At 41.6% G+C, this 20,889-nt stretch overlaps 1 protein-coding gene across 1 annotated transcript in view; it reads right to left on the reverse strand.

Moving 5' to 3' along the window:
• Positions 1–13,923: 13,923 nt before the first annotated feature.
• foxo1a (forkhead box O1 a) overlaps positions 13,924–20,889 on the reverse strand; it is a 28,714-nt gene continuing 21,748 nt past the window's right edge. The window contains exons 2-3 of the mRNA XM_080053907.1: positions 18,748–18,939; positions 13,924–18,229 (exon numbers count right to left, since the gene is read on the reverse strand). Coding sequence (XP_079910033.1) covers positions 16,997–18,229; positions 18,748–18,939 — 1,425 coding nt within the window. The 3' untranslated portion in view covers positions 13,924–16,996. The remainder of the gene's footprint in view (positions 18,230–18,747; positions 18,940–20,889) is intronic.

Here is a 20,889-nt window from a genome sequence, read left to right on the forward strand (position 1 = left end):
CCTGGGCCACGAAACCATTTTAGTCTGTATGTTTAGGTCATATCTCCATGACAACACTGAGGGGGGTGATTTTTTTTGGCCCACGCTAGTTTTTATTTTATTGGAGGTTAAAATGTATTGGCGCGATCTCTTGAGTGACACCTCTCTGCCCGTTGTCCCTCACTTTGCCTTGGAGGTATACGTCAGCTATCTCCCTCCCCCTCACAAAATGGTGACGCGCACAAACCAGGATTATTGGATGCCGTGTGAATAACTGAGGTCAGCCCGGATGCTACATCCATATTATTTTCTCTCTATGTTTATGACCCTTTTTTGTCAGGCCAAGATTTGAAATGGGAGAGCTACAAAGTATTGGAAGTGGGTTTAAGGTCAGCCACTATCTCTAAACTTAATCAATTATAGTAAGCATCAAATCTCGATCAAAGAAATCCTTTGGTTGAAAAAATAAGAAGTAAATAAGAACCTGTTGAAAGGCCTGCTATGAAGGCAAGTTGAATTTCCTCCAGACAGTAAAAAGGTTTTTGCCACTGATGAGCTCAGGGAGTGAAACAGGCAGCTTTAGCCTTCCACCTGCTCCCTGGCTGAGGCCCCCATGGGAGCAGGTCTGGCTCACACCTTGTAAGCAGTGCACTGGCCCCAGGAGATGCCATGCTACACCAGGCCCTGTCCAGACTTGCCAGCTTAGTCAAAGTGATTCCCATCTTACAGGTCAGGCCTGTTTTCCTCTGTCTAGCCCGGAGCCGTGGTGTGTATGGGATAATTAGCAAACTTTCAAGGATGAGTATAACATTAGATTAAGTGTAACACCTGAGCCACCTGCTTACTGGAAGTGATCTCGTGTGAAAGGTTGGATATGTGTGAAACCAGTCTGACATGTGTTTCCGTAGACAGATTCTGCATGTTAAGTTTCCAGTTTGATTTTAGTCATACAAATACTTACTACTACTTTATTTGACAATTAATTCAATGTGTTTTAGCAAAACATTTGAAAAAACTGACAGCTCTATGTTTTAAAATCCAACGTTGTGGAACAAAATTCTAGATGGTTCAGTATGATCTTTTATCGACCTTTCATATGGATTAATCATTATTATTATAGCCAATAGTTAAAATCTATAAAATGTGTTTTTGGTACTGTACCATAAAGTGAAATTGAAACATGAAAGCATCACTACAATTGTAACAGGTGTAGGATAAAGGGATGCCTCACAAAACAGTCCTTGCATACTGAATCCTGTCTGGCAGAGCGCACAGTGTACATCTTCCCAGTACTCTTGCAAACGCTCTTGATGCTGCATCACTGTGTTATACTGTGCACCCTGGGATCTTTCAGGCCTTTGGGGACTAATGATGTCTGTCATGCATGCTGTAGTGAACCCACAAATCCAAAGGGTAAAAACCTCTGTAACGCATTAGCTAACATCAGCTTGTGTTAGACTGTGTCTGCGTTTACACCGGGCCTGTGGGCATCAGCTGGCAAATCAAGCTGAGACTGATAACAGATCAGGGCCCACATTCCATCCTGGGCTCTTTCTGAGGGACAAAGCAGCAGACCACCGATAGCGGTTAGCGTGAGAGTAAAGGGTGAGGCCTAACATGGCGCAGGGATGGCGGCGTCTCACAGAGCTCCTCTGCTTTTTTTTTAAAAGATTATTGTTTGTGCATTTTAATAGACAGTTTAAGAGACAGAGATGGAATGGGGCAGAGAGGGGAATGATATGCAGAGAACGACCCATGCACCGGATTCGAACCCAGGTCTGCTGTTGAGAGGACTGAGCCTCATGGGGGTGATCTCTAACCACTACACCACGAGCGCCCTCCAGAGCTCCTCTGCTTTGATATGTATCTGGTGTCAAGGCCAGGTTGCCCGCCGCCGTGTGGACACCTCTGTGAGAGAAGAAGAGAAGAAAAACATACATCTCACTTTATTCGTTGTCAGTTTAAGGCTGAAGTCTGTTTTTAATTATGTGAGGAGTGGCTTGGATAGATGTAAGGCCCAGGTGCTGACAGACCTCCCGTAGTGTTTTGAGCAGTCCTCTCTGGGCCGTGCTGTGCTGGCCTGGCTGGGCTCGGTTGGACGGTTGAGTACAGGTTGCCCAGCAGGCTGTGTTGTCTCAGCCTTACAGCCATGGAAGATGGATAGAACTGGAGAAGCTCCCGGAGAGCGAGAGAGAGAGAGGGGGTGAGCACATGTGTGGCAAGACGTGGTGGCAGCAGGTGGCGGTGAGCACTGACATGACGGCAATTAAATGTACAAAATCTTTGATTAAGCTCGTGGGAAGGCAGTCATTAGTGACACTGAATCGTCTCTCTCCCAACGCACATGCACACAGGCACAAATGCACGCGCACACACACACACACACACACACACACACACACACACACACACACACACACACACACACACACACACACACACACACACACACACACACACACACACACACAAACGCGCAATGACATCGAAGCAGTACATGGGATAAAAACCATACAAAGCAGACAAGGGAAAAAAAAGTCACAGTGACCACATTGACCACTTTCCTGTGACTTTGTTCTTTCTTACGTTGTGCTGTTTTGTGTCAGTACAGAACAAACCATAAAAGAGAATTCATTTTACTATTGTGTGACATCACTGAGACGACTTTACAGCAGAGTTCAAGAAGGCAACAGGAGGGGTCAGAAAACCACACATGGTTAATAATAATAATAATACATTTTATTTATATAGCGCTCTTCTCTCATTCAGTGCGCTTTACAAAAACAAAACAATAAACAAACAAAAAGAACATGTAGAGTTGGGTTGGTGGGTGAACTAGGGGTAGGCGGAGGAGAAGAGATGGGTCTTGAGGTGGGACTGGAAGATGGTGAGGGACTCAGAGTCACGGATATGTTGGGGGAGGCTGTTCCAGAGCCTGGGAGCTGCCCTGGAGAAAGCTCTGTCGCCAAGGCTGCAGAGTTTTGATGTGTGGGTGGAGAGGAGACTGGCTGAGGAGGATCTGAGGGCCCAGGGGGATTGATAGGGGGAGAGGAGGTCAGTGAGATATGGGGGTGGGGGGGGGGCAGATGGTGGAGGGCTTATGGTTAAGAAACACATATTTTGTTCATGGATTGGACGTGAGACCACAGATTCAATTTTGATTTTTTTTCATTGTAAAACATCCAACATCATTCACACTCAATTATATAAGTACAGTTGGTCAAACATTAAATCCCAAGAGAAGTTGCAAAATGAACTAGACATTAACAATGAACATTCTGGATAGACTCTAAGTTGCTTTGGAGTTCATGTTGTGATTGTGGTTGATCCTCCAGATACTGTACATAGTTTTCTTAATATTGTTGGATTCCAGACTTCAGATATGTTTAATTGTCTTGTTTCCCCTTCCCCTTGTTTAAATGTATTACTTACCTGCCATATCCCTCATCAATCAACCCAGTGGATAAAGTCATGTCATGAGAATAATGGCTTTCAAAATAAAACCCATGTTGGGATCCAGCATCATACAACGGTCATTGTAACATGTGAGCAGTGTGACTTCAAACCAGTTTCACCAGGACATCACCAACATCAATCTACAGTATGCCTGTATTTGGAAGTGGAAGTGATTTGACTTCAAGCAAAAGCACAGTTTCTTTTGCAATGATACATTTTCCTGTGCTTTAAAGTCTGAAAGTATAGCCATTTGTTTTTCCTTTTAAAAATGAACATAGCAGAAATGATGAGGACATTTGTTCCCTCATTTAGTCATCTCTATACTTAACTTTTCATAAAATTAAATGAATCCTTCTCTGGGTTTATGTCATATCACCCATTATTTTATTCAAACAAATAAGTTATTCTTTCAATATAATGTTATTGTTCACTACCGGAAATACTTTATTAGTCACTGGTAAAATGTATTAACCTATCTTGCATGACTTGGTAAATTATAACTAAAAACGTGAGAAATTCAGCTTTTGGATGCTAAATTCTCCTGGGTTGTCCTTGGCAGTTCTAGGAGGTATATCCATATGGGTTGTAGTTAGCAGTGCTAAAAGGTCTATCCATACAGTGTTCTCTCACATGATGCAGCTTTATGTGTAGTGTATCACAAGCCTAACAAGTCCCTTTAGAGTTGCTCCTGTTCTCCTGTGGGATTCAGAGTGGTAATTGGCATCCTCTCCTTTAGCTCACTAATGAGAGGGAGAACATTCCCCATACCCAGGCTGCCCCGGGTCTGGACATATCTCACTGTCTTTATCCAATAACCCCATTGTCTAGGAAACAGAGGAATGCTTACAGCTTTTCATCTGACAAACCACCAGTCAATTCAATCGTAAATAAATAAATCACAGTTCAGAGCAAACATCACTCTGCAGCTTAACTCAATGTATATTTTATAAAGATATTTTATATTCTAATAATATATATTATATAGATTTTACATAGGTATTTAAATGCACAATTTCTACATTTGGGGGGCCCATTTACGATGAGGATATTGTTGGAATATCTGTGGAGGGATTTGAATTTTTTTAAGTGAGAGCAAATTATTAAATACTTTCAACATTGAATTGGATTGTTTTGGGAGGAGGCGTTCCTCTTTAATCTGGAGCAAAGTCATCCTTCATCAGTGGCTGTTGGGTTTGCTGCTGCTCTGTTACTTTCATGGGATTCTGTCGCCGTGGAGACGTGAAGATGCCACCTCCCTGCCGACAGGAGAGCCTGCCACATCCCAAGGGACCAAATGTATCCTCCCAATTACAACTCGTCATGATGTGGTAATCAGAGGTACATGGCCTAATGTGACACTGTTACATGACAATGACACTGGACCTGCCTCAATCACAAACCACAAAAATGATTTATTTTTTTGTGGCTTTATTTTTCCAGAAGCAGCTAGAAGTGTCAGATTTAATATTGTTCTACTGAGTGTCTTTTTTTCTCGGTCCAAAGTTTATGTAGTGCAAAAGTACAAACCCCAAAAGTAATAATGGCTCGTTAACTTAAGTGTCATCAATGTCAAGAACTAATAACGACAAAATAATGACTTGGATTGTCAGCTCAGAGCTGCAAACACTGTTATGTTATAGCCTACCAGCATCATTCAATAGCAAACTACCGAAGCATAGCACACATAATGGCCTTTTATAGTCCTATGGAATTGTAGCAGAGAATGACCTGTTAACCATTTGTGTACCAAATACAGACCCTCACGGACAACAACGGAGTGGCTTCATTTAGATTTTTTTTTTAAATTCAATTGAGCCATTATTAATTGACTTATCTGGTTATTGGGGCTTTAAAGGTATAGTCAGCGATTATGGAAAAGCTTGTTGTCAAAATCCCCTTTTGTCAAAATCTGTGAATATCTCCATACATTCTAATACCTGTTCGTACTGTGTGTGCATTGAAAAAAAAAACATTCACTGTTAATAAACAGCCTAGGCACTGTAAGCATGCATGTACGGTGGGCCCCCTTTGTTGACATACTGTACATGTTCACAGAGCCTGCTGTGTAACAAGATTGTGAGGGGGTATTCAAAAAGTGATTTTGATGACAAGCATTCTCCAGAAAGACTAATCATAGTTTGCTTTGTTCGAATAAAGTGCTGTCAATGAAAAGGTCTTTATCTGCTTTCTGAATCTGATCATGTTAGAGATGAAAATATACCTCTGAGGGTAAAGTTCTGATGATACTTTGTTCTGATAAAGTCAGGCTGGTATACTCACGTCACATCAGTATATTAAGCCAGCTCATGCTAGATAGTCAACATCGTTGCTGCATCTTGTTTTATTCCCCCATGTTTTCTTGCTTCTGCCCTCTTCTAAGAATACGCTAGCTGGCCTAATCACAGGAACCGACCCAGGCTAGAGGTGCATGCCTTTGCACATGGCAGCACAAATTAAAATGTCTCCGGCCGCCTGCCTCTCTAATTCCCTGGCACTATGCCCTGGCCAGTCCCACGAATTACAACCAGACCTCTCCATATGGTGCAGCCAGCATGGGGCAGGCTAGTTTATTGACATGAGCTCCTCCCTGAACTCTGAGTCAATAGCCAAGAAGCTCATAACACACACATTTGGCCAGCCACTGAGTGCTATCTCTAAAAACATTATTAGGAGCGATGCTATAGGGACTTGGGGAGAATAAGTAGGATTTTAGACTATTCCACTCGACAACACAACTTCGTACAGAGAAAGAATCAGGGCCATTTAATCCCCTATGAGCTGCACTGTTTGATTAGTGGTCAGGGGTCATTCCCATGTCTAGACTGAAAGCTAAAATAGATGTGACATTATGGCTTTTTAATCTCAATTTTATTGCCTTGCTCACAGTTAATGGTTAAAGAGTTGCCCTCTCCCAGAACTTGATGTTTTTTTTCTTCTTTTTCTCTGCCGTGATGTCTGTTATTAACTATTATTAGCCCTGAGCCACAGAAATATGTATTGTTAACTCAAAAAGCATAACCAGAGATGGTTCAGATAATTTCCTTTTAGAACTTTCATCAGTCAAGACATAGAAATGGCCCTTTAGGCAACAAATTGATATTTCAAAAACCAAACAAAGATTTTTGTTTTCATTGTTTATGTCTGTCACAAAACATAAACACACTGTATAGGCTCTCAATACAGACGTAACCTTAAAAATGCAAAGTTCAGAAAATAAATGTTAGGATGACAGAAGTGAGGGAGGTTACAGATTGCACATTTAAGCTAAAAACAAATGCAGGAGACCTCAACAAATCTCAGACAAAACAAAAGAAAAACTGTTGGTTGCTCAAAATATGTTTCTATTCTATAAAAAAAAAGATGGTTAATGGTTGCCACTTCCTTTGCTTTGTTCTCTGCTGGGTGTATGACTTTTTTTTCTTTTTTTATTACTGTGTGTCTGTTTCTCAGCTTTGTGCAGATGAAGACATCGGCTAAACAGCAGACATTAAGAATGCTCTAGCTATGAACCTTTCTGTAAGCATGGCTTGAAACCCATGCATTTTAAAATAGTTATCTTATTTTGATCTTGTATGATTACAAAAAATAAGCAAAATTCCTGAAATGTGAACTCAATAAGGCATTTTAGTGTAAATGTACTGTAGTGTAGCAGAGACCAGAGTGATCCGACATCCTCAAACCAAAATCAGACAATAATGTGGTTGTTGACTTTCATATCAGTAGAAACATATTTGACTGCAACATACTGTAGATGGGACAACTCTGCCGTTTGAAACACTGAGATTGCATTGCCTCCACCTGCAACTCAGTGCCAGACTTTACCAAACACATGCTGCTCTGTTAGGATCAGAACACAGTGTTTGTCTGCCGCACTGCGTGTTGTTGACGGTGTTGTTTTCAAATGTCCTGCTAATACTACGTACACGTTTGCCTATACCCCGCTTGCAGATTATCAGGCCGGGGCTCAGGTAACCGATATGTTCCTGGGCCAAACGTAAACAAGCATAAAACACCTTATGACACGCATGAGTAAAAGGGACACATAATACACCTGTCTAATACACCTATGAATAAATGCATCAGCGTTTGAATGACCCACTGCTGCTGGATAGAGAGGATAGCTTTCCACCATTCCCCGCCATTGATGAGTAATACTTTAAAACTCATGACTTATGGGCAAGGTAAGGCCAACTAATGCATACTAACATGTGTGTCCTTTCACACTACATTCAAATGGCAATTTGATAACAACAAAGGCAAAAAAAAAGAGTTCTTAGGAACTAAAGTTTCCAATTCAGCATGTGTTAGGATGAACAGCTCTCTCAATGCAGATCACCAGCAAACCACAGCTTATATTCTTCGTCATGAAAACATCCTAAGGGAAAGGGCAGCTCTATCCACAAGAGAGAGTGGACAATCTTTGCGGGCTTACGAGGAGGATTAAGTTGAGACTTAAACATGCAAATGAGTGCTAGTGTTCCAAAACCAGAATAATGTACTGTACCACAAGCCACAACCCGGCAAAGTACAGTCACAGCATTCCATTATTTTGACATTTTTTCCTGTGTGGAAGTGTACTATCAGCTGTGATCTGTTTACAGAGATTGGATTGGTAACCTAAGAAATAGAAAGTTTGTTTTTCTTCTGTTTTTCTTGTAAGACATATCACATGCATTAGTTCTGGGAAAGATACATTTACATAAAGCGTTTATAAAAGGTGAAAGCCAAGGATAGTGTTTCTTTACATTTGTGGTTAAGGAGATGCCTGCCTCAGTGAATTAGTGAAACAATGTTTAAATGTTCAACAAGAAATATTCAGCTATTTACTGTAGTTAGTTTAAGATTAACTTCAGAAATACTGTAACATGCACATTTTATTCATGGCCTTCATCTTTCCCTAAAGTACTGAGCAATGGCTCACTTGTTCTGCCTGATGAACTTAGTTTTTGCAACATGCTTCAGCTAACTCTCTCCTTGTCCTTCTCCGTTCTTTTACTTTGCCAATGTCTTTTGCTCCTTCCCCTCTTTGTCCTCTTGTTATTTTACCATGGAAACGACAGTGTTTACATCCTGGGTGCCTTTCAAGAAAACCCTGTTTACTCTTGAGAGTGCCGGTGTGTGACTCTCTTACTATCATTTTGTAAAGGAAATACCATGAGACGCATGCCAGTCGCAGCCAACCACAAACCAGAGCTGGGTGGATTTCTTCATATAAATCATGGAATATGGCTGTCAGCGAGCCATTGCCAGGCTGAGTGAAGAGCCTTAGAATAGACCTCCATTGCATATAGTAACAGCTTAGAGCAACACAAAGGCAGGCTGTAGTTACAATTGCCTGTGGTATAGGCAAGAAAAATGGGCTGTAATTGTTTATGTATGCTGCTGGGTTGGTCACAGGGTATTACCTTATGACTAAATTCAATCTATGAAGCGTCAAAAGTGAACCAATAATATAAATACCATACAGGTGGAGTCAGCGACTCTGGAGAATGCCAGTTGTCAAAATCACTTTTTGTCAAAATCAGTGAATATCTCCTCAAGATCTGCTACTTGATCTTACTGTGTGCTTTGAATTTTTTTCTGATTGATACACAGCCTAGGCTCTGTAAACTGCTCTGTAAACTAAAGGGGCCCACCGTGGCTAGCAACATGCCTGTTTACAGGGTCTAGGCTGTCTATTAACACTGGATTTGTTCTACATTGTACACAGAGTACAGTTGGCAGATTGTGAGGAGCAGTGGCGTTTCTAGGTGTAAAAAACAGGTGGGGCTCACAACAAAAAGGGGGGTCTGGGGGTCACTGAGGAGATATTCACTGATTTTTACAAAAAGTGATTTTGACAACGAGAGTTCTTCAGAATTACTGACTCCACCTTTAAGCCCTCTCTTCCCAGCATTAGAGGGCTTAACAGTATGACAGTAAACTACCTTAATGAAGCCCACTTTAGATGTCAGGGGACCTATGGCTCTTACACACTTTGGTCTTCAACACAACACTTTCTCACAGACACTGCTCTGTCTGGCTCCGTTTCTCAAGATTGCTTATATATCACATGACATAAACGGAGCTCTCAGCCTCCCACTGATAAGTATCTGGTGCTGTGATGACGGATACTAAAATAATGTCAGAGGTGTTTGACAAGGGCTCATTGAGCGAGAAAGTTTGACAGTACAAAGGCTTGCAGGGAGCAAAGACTGATGTGGAATGTAACTAACCTGGAAGCTCAAGAAGTCATATGTGGATAATCGGTTCCAGCAATGCATAAATTACACAAAAGGGGGGTAACACAGGCCGGTCAGCAGTGCACGGTCAGGCGGAAAAGATAAAGAGAGAGAGGGAAGGAGAGGTAGAAGAAATCAGATCAGCATATGCGTGTCATGCCTGTCGGATGTCTTATCGGTCGGCGCTTCAGAGGTCAAGTCAGGACACAAATCACATCCCGCGAACTCTGCCGTCTCCTCTCAACTTACAAAACTGTTCAGTTACATCTGTTTTTCTTTTACTCTGTCTGTCTGTCTGTCTGTCTGTCTGTCTGTCTGTCTGTCTGTCTGTCTGTCTGTCTGTCTGTCTGTTTCTGTTTTCCCCCTACTCCTGCAGTGTGTTTTGTTGACGTTTTTTTTGGCCCAAAAGTTGAGTTGCTTCGGTACAGTATAATGTCATGTGTTGCAATGGAGCATGACTGTTCATCTAAACAGTTACAGTAGCATGCATCATGTTTGGGACATGGAGTGTAACAATTGCTACTGCAATGGTGCACAGGGGCAGGCTCATGTTTAAGTTTATGGTTTTCCTAGCCCCAAGGTCAGAGAAGGTCAGCGAACCACAGAAGCATAACATGGCCTTACCGCAGGGGGTCTCGTCCCAACCAAAGGGTCACTTCTTGGGCTTACTAAATTGACACTTGGGAACCACCAGGGGACACATGGGTCAATCAGAACATCACTTAAGGAGCACTAAAAGGGGGTTCATCGAAGGACCCGGTGGAGCAACCAAAATGGCACTTTAACTGGAAGAGCTCTCAGGCCGCTACACCATAGGAGGACGTAGGCTGAGTGAAGGGGCATGTGGGCAAACTTTGGGTATTTGGACAAACTATAAGGGCACTTAAGGGGGCGGAGATGGCCGAAGCACAGTGTTGACAGCAGAGCATGCTGAATCGCCCAGATGAGAGGAAGCGTTTTCTACATAGTTTTTTGTGATGTGATTCATGTCAGGTTGCTCTATAGCAGTTTTTAACAAGAAATTAAGACCAGAAAAGTAGTATAATAGGAGATCTTTAACAGAAAGTCACTTGGTCAACCAGAAGTACACCTGGGACACCCAGAGGGGCACTTTGGCCAACTAAAAGGGCTTTGGGGTCAACCAGAGGGGTATGTGGGCTTAGCAAAGAGGCACTTGCAGACAGACAATTTTGGGCTCCTGGGCTTGAGCTTGGGAACGCACCAGTCCATTTCGGGTACAAACATATTCTGATGTAACATACCCATAATAATTTTTTTTTTAAATACACTTTGGTACAAAGAGCTAAACATATTTGATTCGATGGATTCTTGATGACCGAGTTGACAAAACAGGTTCTTCTTGGATTTGTGATGCTTTGTTGCAGTCATGACTCGTCCGTTTAATATCAGACAAGACTTTATCGGTATAACGAAGCAGGTAAAGACATTTTAAAATGCCTTCCAGATGAATTGACTAACAAATAAAAAATAATATGTTAAATTCTGCTGGGTCAATTCCCAAAATACAACAGGCAGGCCTCCGCTGATTGAGGTGAGCACCCGTGGGCTCTGTCATCAACGTCGGCACTTCACTAGTTACAGGCCCCATGGCTCTCAGTCTTTTGGGTCCACAGTCTCTCTGAGACTTATTTGTCCCACCTACAGAGCCCTGGAGACACACCTTCCACACCCACACACACACACACACACACACACACACACACACACACACACACACACACACACACACACACACACAGTCATGCGTGTTCAGGCTTGCACGATGGCTGGAGAAGATAAGTACAGTAGATACAATAGTTCTCAAAATGGGGCTTCATATTTACGTTTTGTAACGTTCAGTTGAGTCCCTTTGATACAGGATTTGTTTAATAATCAAATGTACAAAATGCTCTAGTTCTTACATATACATTCCAAACTAATCTGGCAATGTTATTGAACAAGGACATTTTTGGATTTGGTACAGAATGTGATTTATTATGTTTGAATGAGACAGTCTAATTGTTAATTTTCCTTTTCACAGCCCAGGAATCTACCGAACCACTTTACAGTTTTAAGCCCATTCCACTTTTCACTTTGACTTTCTAAATATTTGCATGACTACAACACTCTTGTCTCTTCAAAGATGCTCCTGGCTTTTTTTTTTGCGATTACAACTCTGTAGAATGATTGTTATAAAAATCCCCATTTGTCAAAACTAGTGAAAATGTCCTCACAAACTACTACCTGCACTTACTGTGTGTGCACTGTAAAAAAAACTGGCATGTTGCTAGCTATGGTGGGCCCCTTTGTTTACATTACATACATTTTGTTTACATACCAGTTTACAGAGCCTAGGCTGTTTTAACTGCAGATTTATTTTCAGTGCACTCACAGTATGGACAGTTACCCGGTCATGGGGAAGATATTCAGTATTCTAGTGTTGAGTCTTGTTTTGCAAATATTGACTCAACTTTCCTTCTGAAGGAATGATGAAAATCCAGTTTTGAAATAATTCTTTATTTTGTTGTTGAATGGATTCATCTCATACTTATATGATATAAAATGTTACACTTTTTTTTTCTCTGCCTCATTGTCCTCCTCAATTCAAAATATTGGCGCAAAAAAAAGCCCATACCCCCAGGGGTGAAACTGGATAGAAAAAATTCAGCACAAAGTGTGAACTCAATGGCCTATTACTGCGCACTCACACTGCATCTGTGTCCTGAAATGGCCTCAACTGTTTCACCACATTTGCCTTCACGCACTCAGGGGAACATAAGGATCGCATATGCCTTTGGCAGGAGGCCACACCCACATTCCTCAGCTATTTGCTCACAAGCGTCCTCGCTGCCCGCCTCTCCCACCTCCCTTTCCACTTCGCTCTGACACCAAAACCTTGGCCCACATTGCTGTGCACTGTAAAGAAATGCAAACACTAACGTCCTTTATTATCCTGGACACGGGGAGGTGAAACATACAGTGAGGTACTTCATGATCTAAGTAAAGCCTTACCAGCTCTCCTCAACATACTGTACTATAGCTAAGAGTTTCTCAGATGGGGATCCTTTCAGCTACAGTGCCTAGATGTTCATCGTCATTTCACAGGAATTTTTCTTTAGTGCTAAAGTCAGTCCTGAAGGAACGAGCAGGAGAAAGTAATGGTAAAATGAGAAAAAAGAAACTGTTGCACACTGGAACCAGTCTAGACTGCAACTTCTGAAGAACACTCATTTTTATGGGACTAGTCCCCAGTGGCCTGTCTAGTTAAAGGTTATCTTTTAGTTACAACTCAAAGTCAAAGACAGTGGGGCCATGAGAGGCTCTGTGCAGTTTGCTGTCTGGGGTGAACGGGTTCAGTAGTAGGGGGTGCATGGTGCGGAATGTGGCTGTAAGGAAAAGCCAGGAGGAATCATTATAGGGAAGAAATGAGACGCCAGAACTGGGAGTGCAGCACACCAGAAGAGAATTTTCTCTTCTTGTTTTAAAACAAGCCTCTGCACATGGCTTACATCTCCTGATCTGGGACCCTTTATCCTTTGTGACAATTTCTACTTTTCAGTTCTCAGGAGTGGAAATTGAACCGGAGACAAACATGTATATAATGTACATATTTTACCCTGCATTCACTTTGATTGTCAGACTATGGGTTTATAACTGACCATTTATAATGACTTTTGCTTTTTTGCTAATAGCCCTCTGCAACTTGATTTGATGTCTTGTAACACTTGCATGAGTCACTTTGACCCTGGAAATGTCAGTTAGCTTGTTAGTTTGGACTGAATGTGAGCTCAGGCCAGACAATCTCAGAAAATCATCTCCTGCTATTACCACTTCAGGTATTAGATACAATACTCAGTGCTGAAGAAGAACAATATAATACCAGAATGGATTTTGTCAAGAAAATAATTTGGCTATCATCAGCGACTGACTGCTCTGGAGCCAAGAATCATCAGTTGTTATATCTACTATTCTGAAGACTAGATCTCTTGCTAGAAGCTATAGTATAAAAAGGTAGTAGCCAAAACATGTCAGATTATTTTATATTTACCAGATTAGCCCTTTATCACAGTAAATAAGGGCATATGCATTTAAATCAGTTTGTTATTTAATTTTTCTATCATCTGCTCTGAAAACATCGGTTCCAATCAACTGATGTTTTGGACAACCAACTAGAGTATGGCATTGTTAAAATATAATGTTAACTCAATAGTACCCAAAATGTTCTGCATGCACTATTGTAGAATGACAAATCTAAACCATCTTTAACACAGAAGTACATTTATTCAGGTCTTAATACATTAATATTGAACACGTTACATATTCTTATTGATTGCAAATCACACAGCAGAAGTCCAATTTATTCCTGTATATATAAGTTAGATGTAACAGATTTTTTTATTTTAAAATATGTAATGGGAACTCTTCCTCTTGTTTACGAGGAGCACTTTGTTATAAAATGTAAGTAAAAGTGCAATATCGTTCTACTCATAAAATTACAAAACTTGGTCCAGAATCTGCGTTCTGAGCAGGACGTGTCTGACAGACGAAATATTGTGTTTTTCATTTTATAAATGCAAGATATCCATATTTTTTTTAAAGTAATTAGCTTTTTGATGCTATTTTCTAAAAACTGTAGCTAAATACAAGAAATACAACATTGTCAGTTTACAAAAAGCGTATAGCATATTAATCACTGCATCATCTATTTTTCTAAATAAACTTCATTTTTTCCCATACAACTATCTGGAACATAGAGTTTTGACAATAACAACACCATAATATCTCACAGCGCTATGTTACAATAAAATATCTCTGTCATAAGTTTGAAGAAAAAGAAAAATATAACAATAGCAACATAAAATTAAGGAATACAATGCATAGATGTAATCATTTAAAAATGTAGAGATATAATTTACTTAGTATAGCTCTTTTGCTTTCAGAGTGAACCCTGTGACTATGTGGATTCATTACAGTTTATCCTGACTCAAGTGACCGGCACAAATACATATAATTCTGAACATATCACATGGTACAAAATGCTAAATATATCACTTTAACTTCAAAAGACTAATTTAGCTATATAGTACACTATGGCATGTTTGGGTAAGAAAAGGCAACACCTGGCTCAGGAGCCAATCAGCAGCTTCTATTAACGGCTTCTTTACAGGGCCTTTTGAAATGTTAAGAATTCCATTTTACTCTTCTCAAACTTGCTCCCGCTCTGTGGCTTTCTTAAAATATGTCAGTGTTGCAGACCAATGCGTTCCTACTACTGGTCTGAAGTTTGCAAATTTTCATTTTAACCAAACACAGAAACTAATTAAAGGTGAACTAATTAGTAGTGTGACTCAAATGAAATCCTGCATACTTAAGAGGCCTTGAAAACACATGATCACAAACCCACTGACATATGCTGGTCTCTTGATAAATCATATGATAGACACTAATGTTGAATAGGCAGGCTTTTTTCAGTTTGAATATGTTTTTCTCTAAGCCACTGGTCTTTCTGCCACCAAACCTGTCAACTTCACGAAGCAGTCAAGTTTCAAGAGTCAAGAGACGCCATCTACGAAAAGAAACGATTCTGTCTGTGTGTGTGTACACCATTTGTGACTCTGAATAATAAGTCAGCTCAGTGTTAGTACAGCGATTAGTTTGGATAGTGAGTCAGAAAAACGCAAATATACAAGCTAGATAAGATACGTAACACTTGGTGGAAATTTTCAGGGGCAACTCTAAAAAAATAATAATTTTACTTGTTACTTAAAAAGATGATTGGGAGCTATCTAGTCAAATGTTACAGATATACACAATGTTTACAAAGACATTGAGATAGGTAGAGGTAGGAGGGGCAGAGTGAAAGTGGAGTCTCATTAAAAGCATGGGCCATTTTGGACAAATAAAAAGTAAATCATATTGTACTAAATTAAAATCGGTCTAACTTTTTGAGACACAGAGTTATTGTCTGAACCTCAACAGGAGGAGAGGTTGGTTGCTCACAGTGTCTTCAATGACTGTGTCTGGCGGGTCTTGGACTTTGCCGCAGTGTGAACAACAGCAGCACTGAGAAGATCTTCAATCCACAAAACCTGCCTTGACCTCTTAACATTTACAGTGCCGTGCCACATTCGGGAAACCTTGACAACTGTCACTCCATTCTTCTTGACTTTCAAATAAAAACAAAAAATAAAAAAAAAATAGGTCACTGTACTTCTAAGGCTGCTGGATTTGAGTATATTCTGGACCATAGACATTACACAATATAAAAACCCTTCAAGCCTGCAGTTGATATCTACTCTTTAGGCACAATAAATAGGCCCCTATGGTATTAAGGTTCAGAGTGACGAATGACTCAGAACTATTCTGATGTCTGAGTGCAGGCTATGCACCAGCATAAATCTATATTTCCCACAAATAATTTAGGTCTCAAATATATATACTAAATCTAGTAAACATCTACTACATCATTTGAATATACATTATCAACGTATGTACAAGAAATCTGAAAGTGTATTTACCATTTTACAGTCTGAGTGAGAATAATTCTCATGCACAGATCCGTCCATATGTTTAAAATAATCTGATCCAGTTTTTTTTTCTGTGAGCTCATTTCTGCTGCCTTGATTTTTGCTTGCGCTCTGTAAACACTATTTACAGTCTTAGAAAATACACTATGAGACCTGATTTTACAAACTGTATGGTGTAATTATGTACATTCAGGCAATAACAAAGTGAGTTATTATGTAACATCATCATCTGAGGAACCCCTTGAGAAAGTCCCTCACTTTACATCATGACAGTCCACAAAACCCATGAGCCAGTTTACCTTCAAAACTCTACTTCCGTAGTGGTAATCGATTATCACTACACTGTACATACAAAACGTTACATGGAAACACGGTAAACATCACGGTACGAGTCGGAGCACTTCTACCGATTGTGCTGCTGCTATCTGAAACCTAGTGATGAGTAAACCAGAGAGAGGTGTGCTTCAGTTTGGCTCTTACGTTAAGGCAAAATGTTTGGCACTTATAAGTTTGTACAGACTTTTTAATATTTCAAAAATTATTCGGATTTCATCTTCACCAGTTCAGGGGCACAACTAAAGATGTGTTTTTCCCAGCAGATCACAACCAGAACTTTGCCGATAATAATTTTTTGAAAGAGAAATGTTGATGGTACAGATATGCAGGTGAATTTGGGATGTGGAGGATTGAACATCCTTGAGAAACACGTTTTGTCTGAAATGAGTTCTGATTGTGTCCTTTTACATAAACAGCAACAACAACAACAACAACAAGTCAGTTAAGACTTTATTTTGGACTTGGACTGGAGTTTTTTTATCCTGACACCCAGCTGTGTGTGGTGGTCTTCACTCCGTGGGGGAAACCCTGCTGGGTCACCATTGGCTCAAAGTTGAAGTCCAGGGAGTCTCCGTCCATCAGTGTATCATGCAGAACCGTCTCCATGTCAAACTCAAACCTCTCGATGGACATGTCGTCCAGGTCGCTGGGCAGTTTCTCTTGGTGCAGGGGCTGCTGCAGGCCCGGCCGGCCGTATCCGTTGGTGTTGAGAGGGCAGTAGCCACCGGGCATACCTCCCCCGCTCAGGTGGCCAGTCAGACCATAAGGCATCTGCATAGGGCTTTTGCTTAGAGGCAAACGCGTAGGGGCCCCGCTGTGGCCTAGGGGCATGAGCAAGCGGCCGTTCATAGCCGGTGACGTGCATGGCGGGGCTTGGCTGTGCACGTTGTGGGGGTGAGAGTGAGTGTGAGTGTGAGTGTGAGTGTGAGAGAGAGTGTGCAGGTGAGCGTTCCCTCCTCCCATGAGTTTGGCTGCGTGCTGGCTGCTGCAGTATGGAGGCAACATGCAGGACTGACTGGACTGAGACACTACCGTGTCCACAGAGGGCATGAGGTCACCATGCTGGTCTGTGTCTGTGGTCAGCAGCTCCTTCAGAAGCCCTGCAGCACAGTTATACTGGCCCATACTAGGCCCAAAGCTCGGCTTGCTTTCTGGCAGCGACTGCATGGACATGGAGGACATGGTGGACATTGTGTTCATTCCCGCCTGGCCGTACACACACTTACGGTACTCCTGTTGCTGAGGCTGTGGGGCCATGCTGGGTGAACTGTATGCTGGGTAACCAGGGCTGGGCTGCATCATGGGAGAGGGGGAGGACTGGGAGGAGCCAGGCGTGCTAGCCCCACCTCCTCCAACCTGCTGACTGTTGTTGGGCGAGAGCAGGTTGAGGTTGTCCAGAAGGTTCTCCATGACGTTCTCAGAGCTGTGTCCCAGAGAGCTGGTCATCTCAGTCAGACTGGGCAGCGTGGCGGTCATCTTGGCCCCCGGGGCTCCTGGGTATCCCATGTGAACATCAGCCTCCCCCAGGTCGTCCTCGGGCATGAAGGGCGAGAGGCGTCCGCTCAGCGTGCTGGCGTTAGAGCTGGTCCGAGGCCTGAAGCTGTTCCACGCCTCAAAGTCGTCGTTGCTGTGGGAGTTGGGGCTGCCGGGCCACTTGGAGTAAGAGCCCGGGCTGTCTGCTCCTCCGTCAGGCCCGCCCTGCAGGGACAGCTGGAGGGAAGACAAGGAGAGGCTCAGTGGACCAGGAGACATACGTATAGTGCCAGAGATACTCAGTGTGTGACATACTATGTTTGGGACAGAAACCATTGGCAATACAACACATGGTTTGAGGGTGCTGAAATAAGTAAATGCAGCAGTCTTGTTGCTAGTCATACCTTATCATAAATGTGAACTTATCTCAAGAATGTTGAGGATGTTTAAATTTTTTGGTGAGGAAATGATAACCAAACTGAATATTAGCTTAGATAATTGTATGTTGCCATTAAGACTAAGAGGAAAACAAAATGTGGATTATGTCTGGTATTAATTATGATATATTTTATCAGCCAGCTCTTTGTGTGAGTAATAGTACATGAAAATATTTATCAAAAGTCTATCAAAAATCTGATTATTTTCAAAACATCCTCGGGCCACCCATTCACCTTTTTCATAAATTCTTCTTAGAAAAATAAATTAAATTAAAAAAAATTCTCTGGCCACACAATTTTTTTAATTATTGTAATAACCTTTTTCTTAGCAGCTCTCCCTCTGCTCTTGGTGAACTTGCTGTTGTTGTCCATGGAGGCGGCTCTGCGTCGCGGAGATTTGCCGCTCTTTCCTCCCTCTGGGTTCAGCATCCACCACGAGCTCTTCCCCGTCCCCTCATTCTGGACACGGATAAACCGGCTGTGTAGTGACAGGTTGTGTCGGATGGAGTTCTGCAAAAGAGAGAGAAAAAGAAAGAAACTGGGTCAGGAGGAAAAAAACTGAGAGATTTGCCCTTTTCCCAAAACATTTCTCATTCGCATTGGCATACAAGTGCAAATCCTTCCGCACAGGTGGTTCTCTTTTAAAAAACACACGCTCGGCTTGACAGCTCACCTACAGAGGAGAAAGGAGTGCTTTTTAGGTCATTCGACAATCCAATGCCATTTGCAAATTCAAAAGAAACCAAGTGAACAAACACGCACGCACAAAAGGTGTCAATTAGTCTATATTCCATGAGCAATACATCCTGCGGAGAGCAAGGAATAAACTGCAGACGCTCTTATCTACGAGCACACTGTGTGCATGTGGGCTTTTATTTCCTTTCACAAAAACAGAACGGCCCATTGTAAAAACGCTATTATAACAACACTCACATTCCACCTGACTACGTGTCTTGTCTAAACCAGCACAGAGTCAAAGGGAGGAAAAAGACTAATCTTTCCTGCTTACAGTCATTAATAGAAAGCTCTCACGTTGCTTAGTAACACCCTCAGTGGAAAAACTATTTTTTTTGTGCAGGAAGCTAGTGAAGCATTGTTAAAACATGGCAAACAAAAGCAAGAATATTGGGGCCGAGCAAACCACAGAAAGAGAGACACCCTTTCTGACTTTACTGGAAGGAGACAACTGTATGTAGTTACTCAACCTCTAAGCAATTTATTAATTAATGATTTTTTTTTAATCAGCCTGGACCTCAGATTATAACTAACTGAATCACTTTGTGTTAAGGGCATAACATCAATTAATGAGAGTTGGTCATACATTACTGTGCATGTGTAAAGCTTGTTGTTTTGGAAGAAAAGGCTGGAACTCCCGGCACACACACACTCACACACGCACACACACACACACACGCACACACGCACGCACGCACGCACGCACACACGCGCGCGCACAGGGCTTAGCGTGCAGAGTGGCTGACGTCATCAAGCCTGTTCCTGCTGTGAGTCATTGCTTCACATCTGGTTACAGTCTGCCCCACTGCTCTGCCTTCACCTCTACCATCTTGGCCCATGCTACCCCGATTTTAATCTATTTTAAATGTTTTTAACTAGTGTCTTTGAATTAACTTTTACATTTGTTGTTCTTTTACTAATGTTTTGGAAGGTGTCCTTGGGTGTCATGAAAGGCACTGTAAGAATAAAATGTATTATTGTTATTGTATTGTTGTATCACTAAGCTAGGCCACAATTATTTTCATTGTCAATTAATTTTTTGACTAAAGTAAATTAATCAATGTTCAGTTTAGTTTATAACAGGGGTGTCCAAACTACGGCCCGCGGCCCGCTTTTTATTGGCCCGCGGCCGATTTAAAAAATATAATGTAATATGGCCCTTTAATTTATTTATTTATTTATTTTTTTGTTAACCCACTAGTGCAGGGGTGTCAAAACTGATTGAGCCCATCCCGGACGACCCTGCATACTATTTTATTTTAAATTAATATTATTGTGTGTCCTTCTTCAATAGCTTGTAATTCATCTGACAGTGTTTCCAAATAATTTTTTCATACAAAATTCTTCAGATTAAGCCTCTTAATTTTCCTCTCAAAGAGCACCAGTTTCATGCATTTCACTTTAAAAAGTAAAAAAAAATCTCCTGGGGGGGCATACCCCCGGACACCCCTAGAAGGGTCGGGAAATCGGCTGGCTACAATTTTCACCCAGCTGGACATTCGAGGCAATAGCAGTAACACTGGGTGTCTGAAGGCATTTAACAATAGTCAATGATTTGGGCAGTGCATTGGAGACGGCCCCATAATTAAATTCTGCTTAGGGCCCCATGAAGGCTTGGGCCGGCTCTGAGGGGAAGTGTGTCTGTTTAATTTGCAAGGAAAGTGTTGCCGTGAAGAAGGATTACAATTTACGAAGACACTATGAAACTAAACATCAGAGCAGCTA

Source organism: Ammodytes marinus (assembly GCF_949987685.1).
Source record: "Ammodytes marinus genome assembly, chromosome: 3".
NCBI classification, from domain to species: domain Eukaryota; kingdom Metazoa; phylum Chordata; class Actinopteri; order Uranoscopiformes; family Ammodytidae; genus Ammodytes; species Ammodytes marinus.